At 37.1% G+C, this 20,108-nt stretch overlaps 1 protein-coding gene across 15 annotated transcripts in view; it reads left to right on the forward strand.

Moving 5' to 3' along the window:
- The window catches only part of CSNK1G1 (casein kinase 1 gamma 1), a 160,591-nt gene that overhangs the window by 36,873 nt on the left and 103,610 nt on the right, over positions 1-20,108 (forward strand). For all 15 annotated transcript variants that reach the window (XR_007152903.1, XR_007152904.1, XM_047862288.1 and 12 more), the window contains exon 2: positions 17,855-18,251. Coding sequence is in view for 13 of the 15 variants with exons in the window: in XM_047862288.1 (XP_047718244.1) it covers positions 18,071-18,251 (181 nt within the window). In the remaining 2 variants the exon portion in view is untranslated. The remainder of the gene's footprint in view (positions 1-17,854; positions 18,252-20,108) is intronic.

Here is a 20,108-nt window from a genome sequence, read left to right on the forward strand (position 1 = left end):
AGTTGTGAACCAGTAAACTTTTGATTCATTGGGGCTCAATGGGTGAGTGAGTGCAGGCAGGGTCCTTTGGTAAGTGTGGCAGATGGGAGAGAGCTCAGGTTTTGGACTCCTGGCTGGGTTTGACTGTGTGACGTACTCAGTGACTATAACCTCTCTGAGCTTCAAGTTCCTCGTCTATGGCAAGGAATAATTGGCTTTTACCACAGCAGTAAGTCCAGGTTCATTTCACTGAATAGGTCACATAGCACTCAGAGTTAATCATTTTGAAAATGTAAATGTCCTTTACAAATCTAAATCCCTTTATGTATAAATGTCACTCCATGGCTTTAAATGCTTAAATGGTTTCTTGCAGTATCAATGATCTATAAAAATCCTGAATGATGGACTCCTGCTGTATCTTCACCTTGAGAACTGTAATCCCCAGCCTTGTTGGTCTTCTTCCACCAAGTCTTTTTTTATAGGCTGTTTCTCTGTCTGGAGACTCTGTTCGTAGCTCTTGATAAGACTGGCTCCTTCTCATCCTTAAGGACAGTGTTGAATTGTGGCTTCTACTAAAGGTCTTAATCCTCTTCTGTCTAAAACTCTCCCTTTTGACTTCCTCATAAACTTTATTTCAGCAGGTCTTTTTTTCTTTGTAGCATGGCCCAAATTTGTATTTCTTTTATTCCTGTTATTGTGATGCCACCTCTAAACTGTAAGCTTTATGAGAACAAGAACTACATATATGTTGACTTCACCATTTTATCCCTGGTGACTAGCCTAGTTTCAGGCACATGGGAGACACTCATTAAATGTTTGTTGATTGAATTAAGAACTCCACTTTGAATAGATATAAGTGCTTGTACTTTTCCTTGTCAACAGCTGAAAATTATGCAGACTCCTTTAGTTAATTGCTGTTAATTCCTTAAAGCTCTTTTATGTGGATACAATATTTTAAAGAGTGTATATCTTCTTTTAAGACTTCATTTTTTAGAGAAATTTTAGGTTCACAGTAAAATAGGAAGGTAAAGAGATTTACCCCTCATACACCTCTCCCCCCAACACACATACATAGCACTGCCATTGTCAACATCCCCCACCACAGTGATAAATTTGTTATAATTGATGAACATACCTTGACAAATCATAATTACTCAAAGCCTGTAGTTTACATTAGGTTCACTCTTGGTGTTGTACGTTCTGTGGTTTGGACAAATGTATAATGACATATATCCACCATTATAGTATCACACGGAATAGTTTCACTGCCTTAACAAATCCCCTGCTAGAAGAGTACATACGAGGTACACGTTACATGGAATTGAGGAGTCAGGAAAAGTTTTCCAGAGAAAGGGACATTTAAGGTAAAGGCTAAAGAGGAGCCTAAGTTAATTTAAGGGATCCAGGCTGAGCGTCTTTGGGAAGGAATGAAGTAAGTTTTGGTGTTAATGTAAGGAAAGAATTGAAGCTGGGGAGGTAAGCAAGTGCCAGATCAGGAAGGACTTTAAGCCGCTTAAAAGATCGTACCTTTTTTCTGAGGTCATTGGAAAGCCATTGAAAGCCTTTGAGTTGGAGGATAACGTGACCAGACTTGCATTTTAGAAAGTTTCCTCATGCTACAGTGGTGAACAAATTACTATGGAGAGGTAAGATTTGAGAGGAGAAACCTGGAGCAAGGAGATCAGTTAAGAGATTCTGTTCCATCCCTCTGGGAGGCTGGTTTCTTTGCCAGGCTATATTAATCAAGATGGAGAAAGCTTATGGGTGTGAATGTTATTTAAGAGCTAAAATTGACAGTTCTTTTGTCTCTTGTTTAAGTCACAGGGTAAATGGTTATTAGTATTGTGCTTTGAGATAAGATCCCAAGAAAATAAAGTAGGTTTGAAATTTTCTTAGGGAGGAGGGAGGTGTTGGGAGAAATGGAAGCCAAGAGATGAATTCACTTGGTGGTGTTCAGTTTGAAGTGTCTGAATTTTTTTCATTTAGGTAGAAAACTTGTGTATGCCCCTGACTATATAAATCTCAGCCTCAGGAGAAGGGTGATAGAGCTGGAAGTGTAAATTAGGATGCATCAGTGTGTAAATGAATGTATGATATTGGTGCTTAGAATAATGTAGCAGTGCTTGGGAATGATGTCTTTTACATAATAAATGTTTAACAAATTTGTGATGCGTGAATGCATGTCTAGGAGCCATGAAGTGGTCTTGAATGAGAAGAGAGACTTGGGCCAGTATTCAGAAGAAATGAAACAATGTAGGGACAGGCTGAGTAAGAAGGAGCAGACACAGAGATAGGAGGAAAGTCAGAAGAGAATGATAGCATGAACTCAAAGGGGAAATAATTTTTTTTCTTAGACTATTTAAATGTTTATTTATTTTGAAAGAGAGACAGAGCATGCATGTGCGCACATGAGCGGGGAAGGGGCAGAGAGAGGGGGTACAAAGGATCTAAAAGGGGCTCTGCACTGACAGCAGCAAGCCCAATGTGCGGCTCAAACTCACAAACTGTGAGATCATGACCTGAGCCGAAGTCGGACGCTCAACCGACTGAGCCACCCAGGCGCCCCTGTACTATTCTTAAAGTAAGCTAGAGAAAAAAATATTGAAATCATGAGGAAGAGAAAATACATTTACAACATTGTACTATATTTATTGAAAAAAAAGTCCTTGTATAAGTAGACCCATGCAGTTTGAACCCTGTTGTTCAAGGATTGACTGTATTATTATTAACTGAAGTCCATAGTTTACATTAGAATCCAGTCATTGTGTTACTTGTGGGTTTTCTAACACATAATATGTATCTACCATTACAGTATTCTTAGAATAGTTTCACTTCTCTAAAAATCCCTTCTACCTTTTCATCCTTTTCTCCCTTTGTCTCCCTGAAGCCCTAGCAACCACTGATCTTTTTACTGTGTCCATAATTTTTCCTTTTCCAGAATGTCAAATAGTTGGAATCATATATATAGTATTTTCAGATTAGTTTCCTTCACTTAGCAATATTCTTTTAAGTTTCCTCTATTTCTTTTCATGGCTTGATACCTTATTTATTTTTATCATTGAGTAATATTCCTTTACATGGCCATATCATAGTTTATCCATTTACCTATTGAAAGACATCCTGATTGCTTCCAATTTTTGGTGATTTCACATATAAACATTTACTATGTTTAGCTGCTCTAAACATTATGTGAAGGTTTTTGTATGGACTTAAGTTGTCTGTTCTTTTGAATAAGTACCAAGGATTGTTGGATCATATATTAAGAATATGTTTAATTTTGTAAGAGACTGCCAAACTGTCTTCCAATGCGGTTGTACCATTTTGCATTCCAAGCAGCAGTGAATGAGAGTTCCTGTTGCTCCACACCCTCACCAGCATTTGGCATTGTCAGTGTTTTGGGTTTTCATCATTGTAATAGTATAGTGGTACCTCATTTGAATTTGCAGTTCCCAAATGGCATATGATGTTGAGCATCTTTTCATATGCTTAATTGTGACCTGTATATCTTTGTGAGGTGTCTGTTCAGATCATGTGCCCATTTTTTTAAAAAAAGTTTACTTTTGAGAGGGTAGGAGGGGCAGAGAGTCAGAGACAGAAGATACTAAGCAGGCTCTGTGCTGAGAGTGGAGAGCCCAATGTGGGGCTTCAACTCGTGAACTGTGAGATCATGATCTGAGCTAAAATCAGATGCTTAACTGATGAAGCCACCCAGGCACCCCTCCTTTGCCCATTTTTAAAGCAGGTTTGTTTTCTTGTTTAGTTTCAAGGTTTTTGTATCTTTTGGATAACGGTCTTTTCTCAAATATTTGTTTTGTGAATATTTCTCCCAGTCTGTAGCTTGTCTTTTCATTCTTTTAACAGTGACTTTTGCAGAGCAAAAGTCTTTTCTTTCATGGATTGCAGTTTGGTATGTGTATGAGAAATCATTGCCAGACCCTAAGGTCACTTAGATTTTCTCTATAATATCTTCTAATAGTTTTATAGTTTTGTGTTTTACATTTAGATCTATGATTCATTTAGAGTTAATTTTTGTGATAGGTATGAGGTCTGTGTCTAGATTCACTTTTTTTGCATGTAGTGGCCATTTTTTCCAGCACCATTTTTAGAAGAGACAATCCTCTGCTGAATTGCCTTTGCTCCTTTGTCAAAGATCAGTTTGATTACATTTGTGTGGGTCTATTTCTGGGCTTTTTGTTCTGTTCCATTGATCGGTTTGTCTATTCTTTTGCCTATACCGCACTGTCTTGATTACTGTAGCTTTGTAGTGAGTCTTGAAGTTGAGTAGTGTTGGTTGTCTTTCTTCTTCTCTTTGAAATACGTGTTAGCTATTCTCGGTCTTTTGCCTTTTCATACAGACTTTAGAGTTACTTTGTCAGTACTCAAAAGATAACTGGCTAAGAATATATTTTTTTTAATAGTAAAAGTTTTTTCTAAATGGGGAGATGTGGGGAAAATGTAAGGTACAGAAGCACTGAAAATGTTCAAATGGGCTTGGCCTTCATTCCAGTCTAAGGTAATGACATAGGAAGCTCCTGAACTTGCTTCCTCCCATGGACACATCAAATCTATAGCTACACACAGAAGAATTCCCTCTGAAAGGAATTCAGAAACTAGTTGAACAACTCCAATACATTGAGTGAATGAGGAAAAAATATCCCACATCGAAATGGATAGGAAAGACTGAGACACATTCTTTCTATAAACCCCACCCCTGGTACAGCAACATACAATTTAGGAGGGAACTCACAATTCCCAGCTTCTCCCTGAGGGGTAAAGGGTTTGCAGTCAAAATCTAGTGCCTCAAAATTTAAGGCTTCTGTCTGACAAATGGGACCCCAACACACCTAGCTCTGAAAGCCAGTGGAGCTTGTGTCCATAGGACCCAAAGACTGTAGCAAACAAATAGTGCCTAAGAGCCCGCTGAGGAGTCTGCTATGGCTATCCGCACCATGGCTCAGTGCAGAGGCAAAAGACAGAAATGCCCATCTCCTGGTCTTTACCTGAAAGAGGACTGTTTGTTTACTTGAAAAGCTGCTGCCTGAGAGTCATGCTTCTGATTTAACACACATCTAGGGACAGACCACAATCCTCCATGCAGACCTGGGAGGCTGGCAGGTGCCACTTCTACATTCTTCCTCCGACCCACTCCCTGTTACCATTGTCTCCTTAGGATGAGTTTCTGTAATAATCAGGTGCCCTGGCCTTTGTGACTACTGCCTGGGGGTGTGCACCCCTTGATTTCCTGAGTCTGGTGGCCATCAGGACTTGTGTTTGTGAGTCCCACAAGACTATAACAGTTTTTAGCTGACTATTGCCCCCAGGAATGAGTGCATAGGAAGTGTACTGAAAATCCCAGCTCTCAGTCTCCCTGAAAGAGATCTACTTTCATACTTTAAAAGCTGTTACTTGAAGGTCCGGCTTCTAGTTAGCCTTCATCGAAATGCTGACTAAGAGCTTCTCCTTTGAGACACTGACAGGTCTTGGCACATCCTCAACTACTGTGAACCATTAAGAACAAACAAGGTGGCTTGGACAATCACAAAGATTTCAGAAACAACTAAGAGCTAGGGCCTGGCTGAGTAATGAGGTTCATCTCCTGCAGGAGACTACTCTGTCAAGATTGGGAGGGGTAGGTGTTTATCCATTACACAGAAACCAGTGAAGTCAAGGAAAATGAAGAAACAGGAGTATTTTATGAACAAAAGAACAAGATAAAACTTGAGAAACCAATAAGTGATTTACCTGATAAAGATTTCAAAATAATGGTCATAAAGATGGTCACTGAAGTCAGAAATCCTTGGAATTGAAGGAGTGATAGTTTCTAGACAAGCAGAAATTGAAGGATTGATTGAAGGAGTTCAGGGCACCTGGGTGGCTCAGCCATTCAGTGTCTGACTCATGAGTTCAGCTCAGGTCATGAGCTCAGGGTCATGGGATCAAGCCTCACATCAGGCACCATGCTGAGCTTGGAGCCTGCTTAGAGTTCTCTCTTTTCATCTTTTCTGCCCCAATCTCTCTCTCTCTCTCTCTTTCTCTCTCTCTCTCTGAAAATAAATAAATAACAGGAAGCCGTATGAATGTATAAATCTCATTGGTAAAGGTAAATATATAGTTAAATCCAGAATACTTTAATGTTGTAATGGTATAGGTAAATCACATGTATCTAGTGTGAAGGTTAAAAGAGAAAAGTAGCTGGGGTGTCTGGGTGGCTCAGTCATTTAAGCATTCGGCTCTTGATTTTGGCTCAGGTTATGATTTCATAGTCTGTGAGTTTGAGCCCTGCATCAGGCTCTGTGCTGACCATGTGGAACCTGTTAGGAATTCTCTCCCTCCCTTTCTCTCTGCCCCTCCCCCACTTATGCACACGTTCTCTCTCTCTTTCTCAAAATAAATTTAAAAAACAACATTTAAAAGAAATGTAGTAAAAATAACAAGCTACAATAATTTCTTTTTTTTAATATTTGTTTATTTTAAATAATAAGTTATTGTAGCCCCAAGCTACAGTAATTTTTTAATGGATACACAAGGTAAAAAGATGTAAATTGTGGAATCAAAAACATGGAAGGGGGGGTGCCTGGGTGGTTGGGTTGGTTATACATCTGACTCTTGATTTCAGCTCAGGTCATGATCTCACAGTTTGTGAATTCTCTCTCTGTCTCCTCTTTGCCTGTGCTCTCTCTTGTGTTCTCTCTTTCTCTCTCTTTCTCTCAAAATAAATAAACTTAAAAAAATAAAAGGGGAGTGAGTAGAAAAATAAAGCTTTACTGTACATTTTACGTTATCAGCTTAAAATAGACTATTATATAGAATATATAAGTCTCATTGCAACTATAAAGCTGAAACCTATAATAGATACTTGAAAGAAGAAGTAAAAGGAATCTAAGCATGCACTGAAGAAAATCGTTGAGTCACAAAGGAAGAGACAAAGAATAAGAAAGGAACAAAGGAAAAAAAAAACAAAAACAAAAAAAACAAAAGAAAGGAACAAAGGAATTGCAAAACAGCCAGGTAACAGTTAATAAAATGATAATAGTAAGTCCATATATATCAATAGTGACTTTAAATATAAACGGACTAAACTCCCCAATCAAAAGACATGTAGTGGGTTAATGGATAAAAAGATAAGACCCAATTATATGCTGCCTATAGGAGACACATCTGGTTTAAGGACACACACAAATGGAAAGTGAAGAGATGTTAAAAGATAATCCGTACGAATGGAAAACAAAAGAAAGCAGTGGTAGCTATACTTATGGTCAGACAAAACAGACATTAAGACAAATAGTGTAATAAGAGATGAGGTCATTATGTAATGGTAATGTTCAGTCCAACAAGATGATAGAACTTTTGTAAATATTTATGCACCCAACATCGGAGCTCTTGAATATATATCAATATTAACAGACCTGAAGGGAGAAATAGGAACACAGTAATAGTACGGGACTTCAGTACCCCACTTGCAATAATGGATGGATCATCCAGACAGATATTCAGTAAGTAAACATTGGACTTGAAGTATATGCTAGACCAGATAGACTTAATAGCATTTACACAACATTCCATTCAACAGCAGCAGGATATGCTTCTTCTCAACCACACACAGAATATTCTCTAGGATAATATGTTAGGTCACAGAACAAATTTTAATGAGCTTAAGAAGACTGAAAGCATATCGAGCATCTTTGCAGACCACAATGGCATGAAACTAGATATCAATTACAAGGAAAAATAGAAAATTCAGAAATATGTGGAGATTAAACAACATGCTACTGAAAAATCAATGAGTCAAAGAAGAAATCAGCATAGTACTGGAAGACCTAGCCAGAGCAATTAGTCAAGGAAAAGAAATCAAAAGGCATCTAAATTGGAAAGGAAGAAGTAAAATTGTCACTGTTTGCAGTTGACCTGATACTATGTATAGAAAACCCTAAAGTCTGTATGAAAAAAACTTTAGAACTAATCAACAAATAGTTGCAGGATACAAAATGAGTGTACAAAAATCCACATCTCTCTGCAGTAATGAACTGTCAGAAAGAGGAATTTTTAGGGGTGCCTGGGTGGCACAATCAGTTAAGCGTCTGACTCTTGATTTCAGTTCAGGTCATGATCTCATGGTTCATGAGATGGAGCCCTGCATCAGGCTCAGAGCTGAGCACAGAGCCTGCTTGGGATTCTCTCTCTCCCTTTCTCTGTTCCCCTCCCCTGCTGTCTCTCTTGCTCTCAAAGTAAGTAAGTAAGTAAGTAAGTAAATAAATAAATAAATAAGAGGGATTTTTAAAAGTCCCATTTATAACTGTATGAAAAAGAATAAAATACCTGGTAATAAATTTAATCAGGAAGGTGAAACTGAAAACTGTGAGACATTTAAAGAAAGAAATTGAAGAAGACACAAATAAATGGAAAGCTATTCCATTCTCATGGATTGGAAGAATTAATATTGTTAAAATGTGCATACTACCCAAAGTGATCTACAGATTCAGTGCAATCTTTATCAAAATTCCAATGGCAGTTTTCACAGAAATAGAAAAAGTAATCTTAAAAATTTGTATAGAACCATGAAAGACCCCAAATAGTCTAAACAATCTTGACAAAGAACAAAACCGGAAACATCATACTTTTGGATTCCAAACTGTAATACAGAGTTATAGTAATCAAAGCAATAGGGTATTGGGCTAAAAACAGACACATAGATCAGCGGAACAGAATAGAGATCCCTGAAATAAGCCCATGCATATATGGTCAACTAATTTGTAAGAAAGGAGCCAAGAATATACAATAGAGAAATGATAGTTTCTTCAGTAAATGGTGATAGAAAAACTGGACCCCTGTCTTACATCACAGAAAACAACTCAAAATTGATGATAGTCTTGAATGTAAGACCTGAAACTGCAAAACTCCTAGAAGAAAACATAGGGGTAAGCATCTTGACATTGGTCCTGACAATGATTTTTTTTTTTATTAGTTGACAGACTAAGCAAAGGCAACGAAAAGCAAAAATAAACAAGTGGGATTACATCAAACTAAAAAGCTTCTGCACAGTAAAGGGAGCCATCAATAAAAGGAAAAGGTAACCTACTGAATGGAGAAAATATTTCCAAATCATATATCTGATAAGTGGTCAATATCTAAAGTATATTAAAAAATCAAACAAGTCAGTCAAAAAAATCTGATTAAAAATGGGCAGAGGAACTGAAAAGACATTTTTCCAAAGAAAACATACAGGTGGCCAACAGGTATATGGAAAGATGCCCAATATTATTAATCCCAGGGAAATGCAAATCAAAACCACAATGAAGTAACACTTCACACCTGTTAAAATGACTATCGTCAAAATGATAAATAAAAAGTTGGTACGGATGTTGAGAAAAGGGAACCCTTGTGCACTGTTGGTGGAAATGTAAATTGGTACACCTGCTGTAGGAAACAGTAAGAAAGTTCCTCAAGAAATTAAGAGATAACTTTACCCCCATGTTCGTTGCAGCATTATGTGCAATAGCCAAGACATAGAAACAGGCTAAGTGCCCATCAACAGATAAGTGAACAAACAAGATGAAGTGTATGTGTGTAATACACACATACACACATATGCACACACACGATACTATTGAGCCATAAAAATAAATACTGCCATTCAGGGCAATGTGAATGGACCTTGAGGGCATTATCCTAAGTGAAATAAGACAGAGTAAAACAAATACTGTATGATCTCACATGTATGGAATGTAAAAAACCTGAACTCAGAACAACAGATTGGTGTTGCCTGAGGCAGGGGGCAGGAGGTAGGAGTGGGTGTGGGAAGGGTTGTGAAGGTGGTTAAAAGGTATAGTGGTCCCCCACCTTATCTGCAAGGGATAAGTTCCAAGACCCCCAGTAGATGCCTGAAATCATGGATAGTACTGTGCCCTATATATGCTGTATTTTTTCCTATACATACATACCTCCGATAAAGTTTATCAGTTAGGCACAGTAAGAGATTAGCAACAATAGCTGACAGTAATAGAGGTTACGTGAATATGGTTCCTCCTGCCAATCTTACTGTACTGTGTTCACTCTTTTTATTTTTGTGATGATGTGAGATGATCAGGTGCTTACATGATGAGATGAAGTGAATGACATAGGCTTTATGACGTAGCCTTAGGCTTCTATTGACCTTCTGATGATATGGCAGAAGGAAGATTATCCCCGCCTAGATGGAAGTTGACCATAGGTAACCGAAACTATGGTTAAGGGGGACACAGGGAGACTCCTGTACAAACTTCCAATGATAAGATAAATAAGTTTTGGGAATGTAATGTACTGCATGGTGACTATAGTTAACACTGTATTTTATATTGAGATTGCTAAGAGGGTGATCTTAAAACTGAAAAAATAGGGGCACCTGAGTGTCTCAGTCAGTTAAACGTCTAGCTTCAGCTCAGGTCATGATCTCACGGTTCATGGGTTCGGGCCCCATGTTGGGCTCTGTGCTGACAGCTCAGAGCCTGGAGCCTGCTTCGGATTTTGTGTCTCCCTCTCTCTCTGCCCCTCCCCTGCTCACTCTCTGTCTCTCTCTCTCTGTCTCTCTGTCTCTCTCTCTCTCTCTCTCTCTCACTCAAAACTAAATAAACATTAAAATAAATTAAAAAACTGAAAAAATAATCATTAGGTGAAAATAGACGGAGCAGTGAGGGATAGGGTGGTAAGAATGGGAAACATTTGGGAGACATTAATAATTGGAATTTGTGGAAAAGAGAAACAGTAGTACTATTAGGATCTGTAAACACTGTTCTTCCCTTTAATAATAGCACTCCAGTAATGTGGCTAAAAAGTAAATCAATTTTGGTCATTTGTTAGGTTAATTAAAGTGATGTTCTTACTGTGTCTTTTTTTTTTTTTAAGCTAAAATGACTTATAAGACTTTCATTTGTCCTTAAATTGTCTTTTAATTTTTTTTTGTTGTGTAATTTTTGACATTCTTTTGGCGCACACACACATACAAGTACATGCACATATACAGATAGCATTTTTGCTGAGTAGTTACTCAATACCTTCTTTAGGTGTGATGCTGCTCTTGAAATTTATTCTGTGTTCTAAATGTGAGGTCAAGCCTGGTCTCATTCTTTGAGGAACTTACAGTGAGAATTTCGATACCGTTGCATGCGCTCTTGGCCACGTGACATAAAGGGAATTTTGCTCTGGGCTCTGAGAAGAATTTTCATCCTTACCAAGAAAAAGATACATGACAAGAAAGTCTTTTGCTTTGCACTTTCTTTTCTGTTTTGGATACTGGTGTGAGAAGTGATATCTGAAGCTGAAACTTGTGACTGAGAGGCCACAAGCCTTAGCACCAAAGCTAGTAGATGAAAGAACAGCAGAAGGGTTTGGTCACTTCAGAGACTCTTTAAGTAAACATACAGTTACCATACGATCCAGCAGTCCTTCACCTCCAAGCAATTTCATCCTAAATTATCTCAGAAAAGAGAGATTGAGATGCCCGTCTCTTGTCTTGACTAACAACAAAGACCATGTGTGTTTGGCTTTAAAGTTTAAGTATGTTACAAGCCTCATTTTGACAGTGCCAATGTATGAGAATCTGAAATAACAACCAGTAATTCAGTGATTTATTTTCTCTTAACAGATTCACAGCTGTAATTCTTTAAACATTGTCTTGTGGTTTTATAGTATGGTTCCAGTTTTTTAGACTTCATGCAGCTTCTCAAAAATACTGTTACATAAATCAGTAAATTCACTTTAGGCATTTGATTCATGATAGAAGACCATACCTATCTCTTCCACAAAGCATCTGTTACTGCCTTACAAGAGAGTGACTTTGAGCCAGGTGAACTCTTGGTTTGGGATGATTTCTTTTGTATGTTGGCACAGGACAGTTGTTGCTAGAAACGTAAGTTTCTCTCATTTCAGTGTGATACAATGCTTTAAGATATCTTCTAGAGAAATCTGTGAAGGCTTTTCGCTGACCACAGCTGAGGATAGCCATATTCTTCAACTCTTATCATAAACCAGCAGATTTAGCCTCAGTTCCCTACCTACAATTTGATGAATTGGATTTTTTGATTTTACTATTAGCAATAATTCTTTAATCTACTAGAGAGCTCTTAAAATTTCTCAGTCAGGAAAGCCATGTGTATAAATCTGTTTGTATTCACTAAATGAGGCTTAATTGGTGGGGTGATGCCTTCTGGGAAGGTTTAAACCAGTTCCTGAAATGAATTACAACTTTTGATTACAAAGAATACATGGAGTGTTAAAGTTTTTGTTTTTTTTTTAAGTTTATTTATTTATTTTGAGAGAAAGCACAAATCGGGGAGGGTCAGAGAGAGAGAGGGAGAGAATCCCAGGTAGGCTCCGCACTGTCAGCCCAGAGCTGTGCGGACTCAGACTCAGGAAACCGTGAGATCATGACCTCAGCTGAAACCAAGAGTCCAGCACTTAACCAGCTGAGCCCCCCAGGTACCCCTGGAGTGTTATACTTTAAAAAATACCTTTCCTCTTAAATTAGGCATGCTTAAATTCAGAGAAACGATAAGAATTAAGCTTCCAAAGGAACTTGCTAGTATGACTGTAAAAATTTGTCATAACATTTACATGTCTAATAAATAAATTACAAGTGATTGCTAAGTGGTTTATTTACCAGAAAAAGAAACATCTGCTTATTACGTGTATATAATTTCTCTTCCCCCTTTTTTATTTACATATAGTTGACATACAATAAATACTACATTTATTTCAGGTGTATGACATGGCAGTTTAGCAATTATATACATTATGAAATGCTTACCACAATAAGTGTAGTTACCATCTGTCACCATATAAACTTACTACAATATTAGTGTCTACATTCCTTATATTGCACTTTTTATCCTTGTGACTTACCCTATAACTGGAATTTTGTACCTCTTAATCTCCTTCCCCTATTTTGCTAATCCCCCTCCCCTGTGGTAACCACCAGTTTGTTCTCTGTATTTATGAGTCTTTTTTTGTTGTTCATTTGTTCATTTGTTTTGTTTTTTAGATTCCACATATAAGTGAAATCATATGGTATTGTCTTTGATTTATTTCACGTAGCATAATAGCTTCTTAGTCTATACATGTCACAAAATGGCAAGATTCCATTCTTTTTAATAGCTGAGTAGTATTTGATTTGCATACACACACACACACACACCCCACATCTTCTTTATTCATTCATCTATCGATGGACACTAAGGTTGCTTCCATATCTTGGCTATTGTAAATAATGCTACAGTAAACATAAGAGAGCATATATCTTTTCTTTTTTTTTTTTTTTTTTTTTTAAGAGAGAGAGGGAGGGAAGATCCAAAGAGGGCTCTGTGCTGACATTAGCAAGCCCGATGGGAGGCTTGAACTCATGAACTGTGAGGTCATGACCTGAGCTGAAGTCAGATGCTCAACCCACTGAGCCACCCAGGTGCACCATATATCTTTTCGAATTAGTGTTTTTGTTTTCTTTAGGTAAACAGCCAGTAGTGGAATTACTGGGTTATATGTATGGTATTTCTGTTGTTTTTTTTTTTTTTTTGGAATCTCCATTCTGTTTTTCAGAGTTGCTACGTCCATTTACATTCTCACCAACAGTGCAGAGGGGTTTTCTCCACATTGTTGCCAATACTTCTTTCTTTCTTTTTTTTTTTTTAAGATTTTATTTTTAAGTAACCTTTACACCCAACATGGGACTCGAACTCAGAGCCCGAATATCAAGAATTGCATGCTTTACTGACGGAGCCATCCAGATGCCCCATTTCTTGTCTTTTTTTTTTTCTCTAAGTTTATTTATTTTTGAGACAGAGGGAGACAGAGCACAAGCAGGGAAGGGGCAGAGGGAGAGGGAGAGAGAGAGAATCCCAAGCAGGCTCTGCAGTGTCAGTGCAGAGCCCAAAGCAGGGCTTGATCCCAAGAACTGCAAGATCATGACCTGAGCTGAAATCAAGAGTCAGAAACTTAACTGAGCCACCCAGGTGCCCCTGTTGTCTTTTTGATACTAGGTATTCTGACTGGTGTGAGGTTGATATCTCATTGTGGTTTTGATTTGCATTTCCCTGATGATTAGTGATTTGAGCATCTTTTCATATGTCTTTGTCTTTGGAAAAATGTCTATTTAGGCCTTCTGTCCATTTTTTAATCAGGTTATTTGGGGTTTTGGTGTTGATTTGTGTGAGTTCCTTATATATTTTGGATATTAACCTTTACCAGATATATCATTGGTAAATATCTTCCCTCATTCAGCAAATTACCTTTTTGTTCTTTTGATGGTTTCCTTTGCTGTGCAGAAGCTTTTTAGTTTAGTCCCAATAGTTTATTTTTACTTTGTTTCCTTTGCCTAAGGAGACCCGTCCAAAAAAATACTGCTAAGGCTGATATCCAAAAGTTTACTGCCTGTAGTTCTTTTTTAGGAATTCTAACTAAGGTTTCAGGTCTTACATTTAGATCTTTAATCTGATTTGAGTTGATTTTGTATATGGTGCAAGAAAGTGGAATTCCCCTCCCCCCTTTTTTTACTGTTAAAAAAAAAAGAGGACAAGTCATATAGTTTGTCTTTTACTGCTATCTTTGGAAGTCATTATTTATTTATTTATTAAAAAAATTTTTTTTAACATTTATTTACTTTTGAGAGACAGAGCGTGAGTGGGGGAGGGGCAGAGAGAGAGGGAGACACAGAATCCGAAGCAGGCTCCAGGCTCTGAGCTGCCAGCACAGAGCCCGACGCAGGACTCGAACTCACAAACTGTGAGATCATGACCTGAACCGAAGCCGGATGCTCAACCAACTGAGCCACCCAGGCACCCTGGTTAAAGTATAATTTAATGTTTACCTTGGATGTTCTGTTTGACCTGGTTCTTGAGCTAACTTTTTCATATGTTATCTGCTAGTAACTAAAAATAAATCATTTAATAATATCTTTGTGAAATGGAAATCCTAACTAGCCTGTCTTAACACTAATGGATTGAAATGAAAGAATACTAGCTTCTTTTCTAGATGAATTCTAAACATTCTTATGGTTAATCAGGATTCTATTTACATGTATTATTTTGTGTAAATATTTGGTTATATTGTTGAAAATCTGTTTTTTGTTGAGCAAGACCATCATAATTGTTAGTATTTATTAAGTACCAATTACATACAAGAAACTAAAGGAGATAGGACAAGAGCCCTAATTTCAAAGGCTTATAATCAAATTGAATACTAGAGTACATATCAATATAATCTGTTGCATACTGAGTAGTAAATGTATACACTGTATACACAGGGGTGCTCCAAGTGTTAATGATGAATTGGTTATGAAAGATTTCGCACTGGGCATAGGATGTGAGTCAGGCCTAAAATAAGAAGAGTTATGAAGCCATTCTAGTGTAAGGGCCAACAATGGATGCACCTTGTGTTTATGCAGTAACTTTTTTTTTTTCTAATTAAAAAAACATTTGTTTCTTTTAAGAAGCCTCCACTCCCAGTGCAGAGCCCAAAGCAGGGCTTGAACTCACAATCCTGAGATCAAGACCTAAGATGAGATCAAGAGTTGAAGAGTTGGGTGTTTAACTGACTGAGCCATCTAAGTGGCCCTGTAGTAACCTTTTAATACAAGAATTTAATTAAGGAGTTTATATTTAAGGGATTAGAGAGAAGATATTTACAAGTGATATATCTGGTAAGGATTAATATCCAAAATACATAGGAACTCACACAAATCAACACCAAAAAACCAATAACCTGATTAAAAAATGACAAGCTAAAGAGTTTGTATTTGGGAAGTAGAATATAGTTTTGAACAGTGGGTAGTGATAAATAAAAAGGATTTTTAAAAATTTAATTGTTCAGTTAGTTTGGTTTCTTAGATGAGAGATGCCATATAACAGTAGTATTAAATATTATTCATCTTTCATAATTATAGATTAGACCATGCTCATGTTCCATGATAGATTAGAAAATTGATATCTTAAATGTAAGTTTTTTTCCATGTTTGTGGGAGGTAAAGTGATTCTTCTGGGGTACAGGCAGGTGTTAAAAACATCCTTTTCCCAGCTGAACACGAATCTTTACTTTGTGCAGGTTTCTAACCTGGGAAGTGCTGTATGTTTTTCTAATACTTACATGCAAGTATACATGGTTACTGAGGGCTATATGTGATTACTCCACCTAATGTTTCATGAGTTTAAGTGCAATGGAGAAAGTTAATGACAAGTATTATAAAAATAACCTCCATCTGTTAGAGTGAACACATATGAAAAATAAGAGCAGTAGACAAGGTGGTAGTACAGTTTTCCAAATCTTATAAATGAAGCTATTATAGTAGTAATAATTTATAAAAATGTGGGAGTTAGTCGAATGCTCAAAATTGCCAGGATAGGCTAAGACACATCTTTTTCCTGCCTTCAAAGAAATTTATAACATAAGGGAAGAAAGAATAGCTTGACAGTTTCTCATACATAGACACATGCTCGCACCAGTTAAGATAGGGCTATCTAAAACATCTTAAGTTTTATTTCCCTTCTCTTACTAATATTGTTGGAGGGACTTTTGGTAAACAACAAAGATAATTGGAAGACATTGGATACAATTGCAAAAAAGAGAAAAATGAGAGAAATATAAACTCAAAATCTTGTTCAAGTAAGAAACCCAGTAATTGCTGACCTTCTCATTACCCTGATTTTGTCTTAAACAGAATATACATTATGAGTGTGGATGTATTGTTTCCCGAATTCAGAGAAATGTATCTTATTGATGATTAGCTTTGTAGAAGCCTAAAGTCATAATACACTTTTAGTAATACAAGGAAAACAGACAAAAACGATGAACATAAACAGTTTATTTTAATTGTTTGAAGTAAATAGATTTTATCTTGGATAATATGCCCATTTGTACCGTCAGCTCACAGGTTTGTCCCTGTGCCTGTACTCAGAAATTAAAGATGTCCATGAGAAGCTTGCAGTATAGACATTTTGCTTTATTGTATATATGCAGTAACAACCAAGCAGTTGTCCTAATTCTCTTTTTCCTTAAAATTTCAAGGAAAATATTTAATGAAAGTAAAACATAAGTATGTGTTTTGTATGTGATTGGTGATAACAGAATTTGTTGTTGTTGTTGTTAAAGATTACCTGTTTTATGAAAAATAGCATCAGAATTATCTCATTTTAAACTTTTGTCTTGGGCTTAGTCTCGAATTGTAACAAAGGAGAATTCTGATAGGGATTGATTCTACTTAAGATTTTTTTGTTTCTCAGCTTTATTTTTATTTTGGAGTTGTGCTTCATGACTCTGTCCCTGTATACTCAGTCTGCAGTGAAAAGTAAACCAAGAGTTGAGTTTTACAAAGCTTTAGTCTAGAACTGCTTAGTACCACCAGGGTTTTGGAAAGTCTTTTACACAAGTAGTCTGTGTCAATTAATAACTTGTTTTGGGTTATGTTGTTGCCCTCAGTGCTTGATAAATGGTGGGGATGGAGGAGGGGGATGGTAAGTAGCTTCATTTCTGACAGGTTCTGTCCAAAGTTAAAGGAAGAGCTTTTAATTGTCTTCAGTTTATTTAACTAGGCTTAATCTATCTTTCTGTTACCCAGTGATGAAAAACGGAGTAAACAGCTTTCTTTTGGGTCATATGTACAGTACTAGAAGACAGCATTTTCTATTAACGACTTGTGTGTTCCCTTAGCTGCCATGGTCTGCAGCCTACTGAGCTTATGTTATCAGATAAATAACTAGTCCAGATGGCTAAACTGTTGGAGGATATAAAATCAAGACCCATTTCAGGAAGCTATCCGCTTTGTTCATTTTTGGATAGGATCCATTCTAATTAGTGGTAACTTTCTGGATTTGTTTTAAAATTTAACTTATAACTGTATATTTTCTTGATTTTTACCCAGGTTACAAAATATCCTCCTATGCTTGAGATCCACAAACTACGTGTCCTACGAGAACGAACCAGTTGTTCATCTCCTGGAAATACATTAGAAACATAAATATGGTGCCAAAAGATTTCCTTACCTTTCTCTGACTACAGTTTATTTGGACATACTTTTGTATTGAAGAGAGGTACACAGACTGAGGCTACTTGTGCAGAGACTCTGTCGTGTAGGATCATGGACCATCCTAGTAGAGAGAAGGATGAAAGACAACGGACAACTAAACCCATGGCACAAAGGAGTGCACACTGTACCCGACCGTCTGGCTCCTCAACATCCTCTGGGGTTCTTATGGTGGGACCCAACTTCAGGGTTGGCAAGAAGATAGGGTGTGGGAACTTCGGAGAGCTCAGATTAGGTAAGAACTTGTTTATATCAGCCGCTTCCACAACCACCAACAGCTATAATTAGCTTTTGTGTGTTTCAAGACAAGAAGTTTATGATTTTATGAGAAATTCTCCTAAGGAGGACCTGTTCGTATAAGCAGTAAAGAATTTGTGAAGGGGACTGGTCATTATCAGTTAGAGTTGTATCCAAGGTTCCTCTCTGTTTGTGTGTGATAGGTTCTTAAATTTACCACCAGTTCTGAGATTTTATGATGTAGGGAGATGTGCGTACAGATATCAGTAAAAATAAAAATTATGATTTAGTTGTTCTGAGAGGTAGAGCCCTAAATTCCGTTTAACAAATTTCCAGGTCACCTAGATATTGTTGGTCCTTGGGCCACACTCGGAGAAGGGAGTAAGGCCTTGCTTCAATTCAGACTGATAAGGGAAGAGTAGAGTAGATTCTTACTCAGTAACATGCAGACTCAGTCTGTAAGGACATACATCCTGTTGAGAGAGGCTTTCCAACTGATGCTATGTTTGCATTTCTTCCTGGAAATCCTGACATCAAGATTGAGCTAGAACTCCAGGGAGAAATTATGCAATTTTATTTCCCAACCGAGGAAATGGATTTTTAAATTTCAAGTGTGAATATGTGAGTGAGATAATGAAAAACAACAGAATAAAGCAGAAATTGAGAAGAAGATACAATAGGTACATAGAAACTTTTCTATGGCTCTCCCTGAGCGAATTAGGAAGAGAAAATGAAAGATATAAATACATGAAGTTGGACATCAGTGTGGAGAATGTGAAGAGGTTGCCTTTTAGGCTAAAGTATTTGCTTTTCTCTGTAGCCGTTTTGGGTATGGATTAATATGAAGACCTATTGTAAGGGACTGTAGCCCTTGGGGGAACAGAAGTGTGGGAGCATAAGATAATTATTGTTTGCTAACTCTAATACTAATCTGCAAAAGAAGAAGGAAAAATAATCTTGTGTCTAATCCCCCATAGATTCAGGAAAGAGTCAGTACACTAGCCACAGATCACTGGGTGCAGAATTGAATTTAAGAATGCTGACAGTGAATTTATTTTTACCAGTGGAAGGCCAGCAGCCTGGAATTTTAAGACCTGACTAATGTAATGGAAGGCTCTTTATATTTAGTGGTGGTCGGGTTAGCAAAGCCAGCAGATGCTGCTGAGAATAGGAGTAAGATGTGTAATTTCACACTGTTTGAATTCCTAGCAACTACTGAGTTGTTTTAGAACCTAGTTTCTTGAATATTCATTTATGTAATGGATTGACTTTGCTCTAACATCACAGTAGTAAGTTGGAATTAAATAGATTGTGACATGAACATCCATGGAATTACTGCTGAGAGGCAGTTTATGATGCATATAAATTCTTGCATTCTCCAAAGGTCACAAAATTGTTTTATTTCTCTAAAGGTGAAGAAAAACTGTAGTCAATGAAAACTAGAAATCTGTCTAATTACTTAAGTCTGGATTTGTATTATACGATCTTTAAGTTTACATGGGATTAGAAACACTTACTGAATTAAAAGGATAAATTTGTAGCCCATGTGTATTTCGGAGTAGTAGAGTGTTCTGTTTTATTTCCTTCCATGAATTTAGGATAATTTTGGTAGTTCTCATTTTGGCTTGCCTTGTAGTCAGTGGAAAGGCTTTTCTTTCTTTTGAAGTGATTTTAGTCTTATGTGCTTACCAGGTTTTCATTAGCTCTGGGGCCATATTGTCAGGACATTGTATCTAGGAATATTTTAATCAATAGAAATGAGAAAAGGTACTTCCAGAATCGTTTGACATCTTCCTAACAACAGGATGGGTATGCTATATACTCCCTTCCATTGCGCTTTTGCTGTGACATTAGT

Source organism: Prionailurus viverrinus, chromosome B3 (assembly GCF_022837055.1).
Source record: "Prionailurus viverrinus isolate Anna chromosome B3, UM_Priviv_1.0, whole genome shotgun sequence".
NCBI lineage: Eukaryota > Metazoa > Chordata > Mammalia > Carnivora > Felidae > Prionailurus > Prionailurus viverrinus.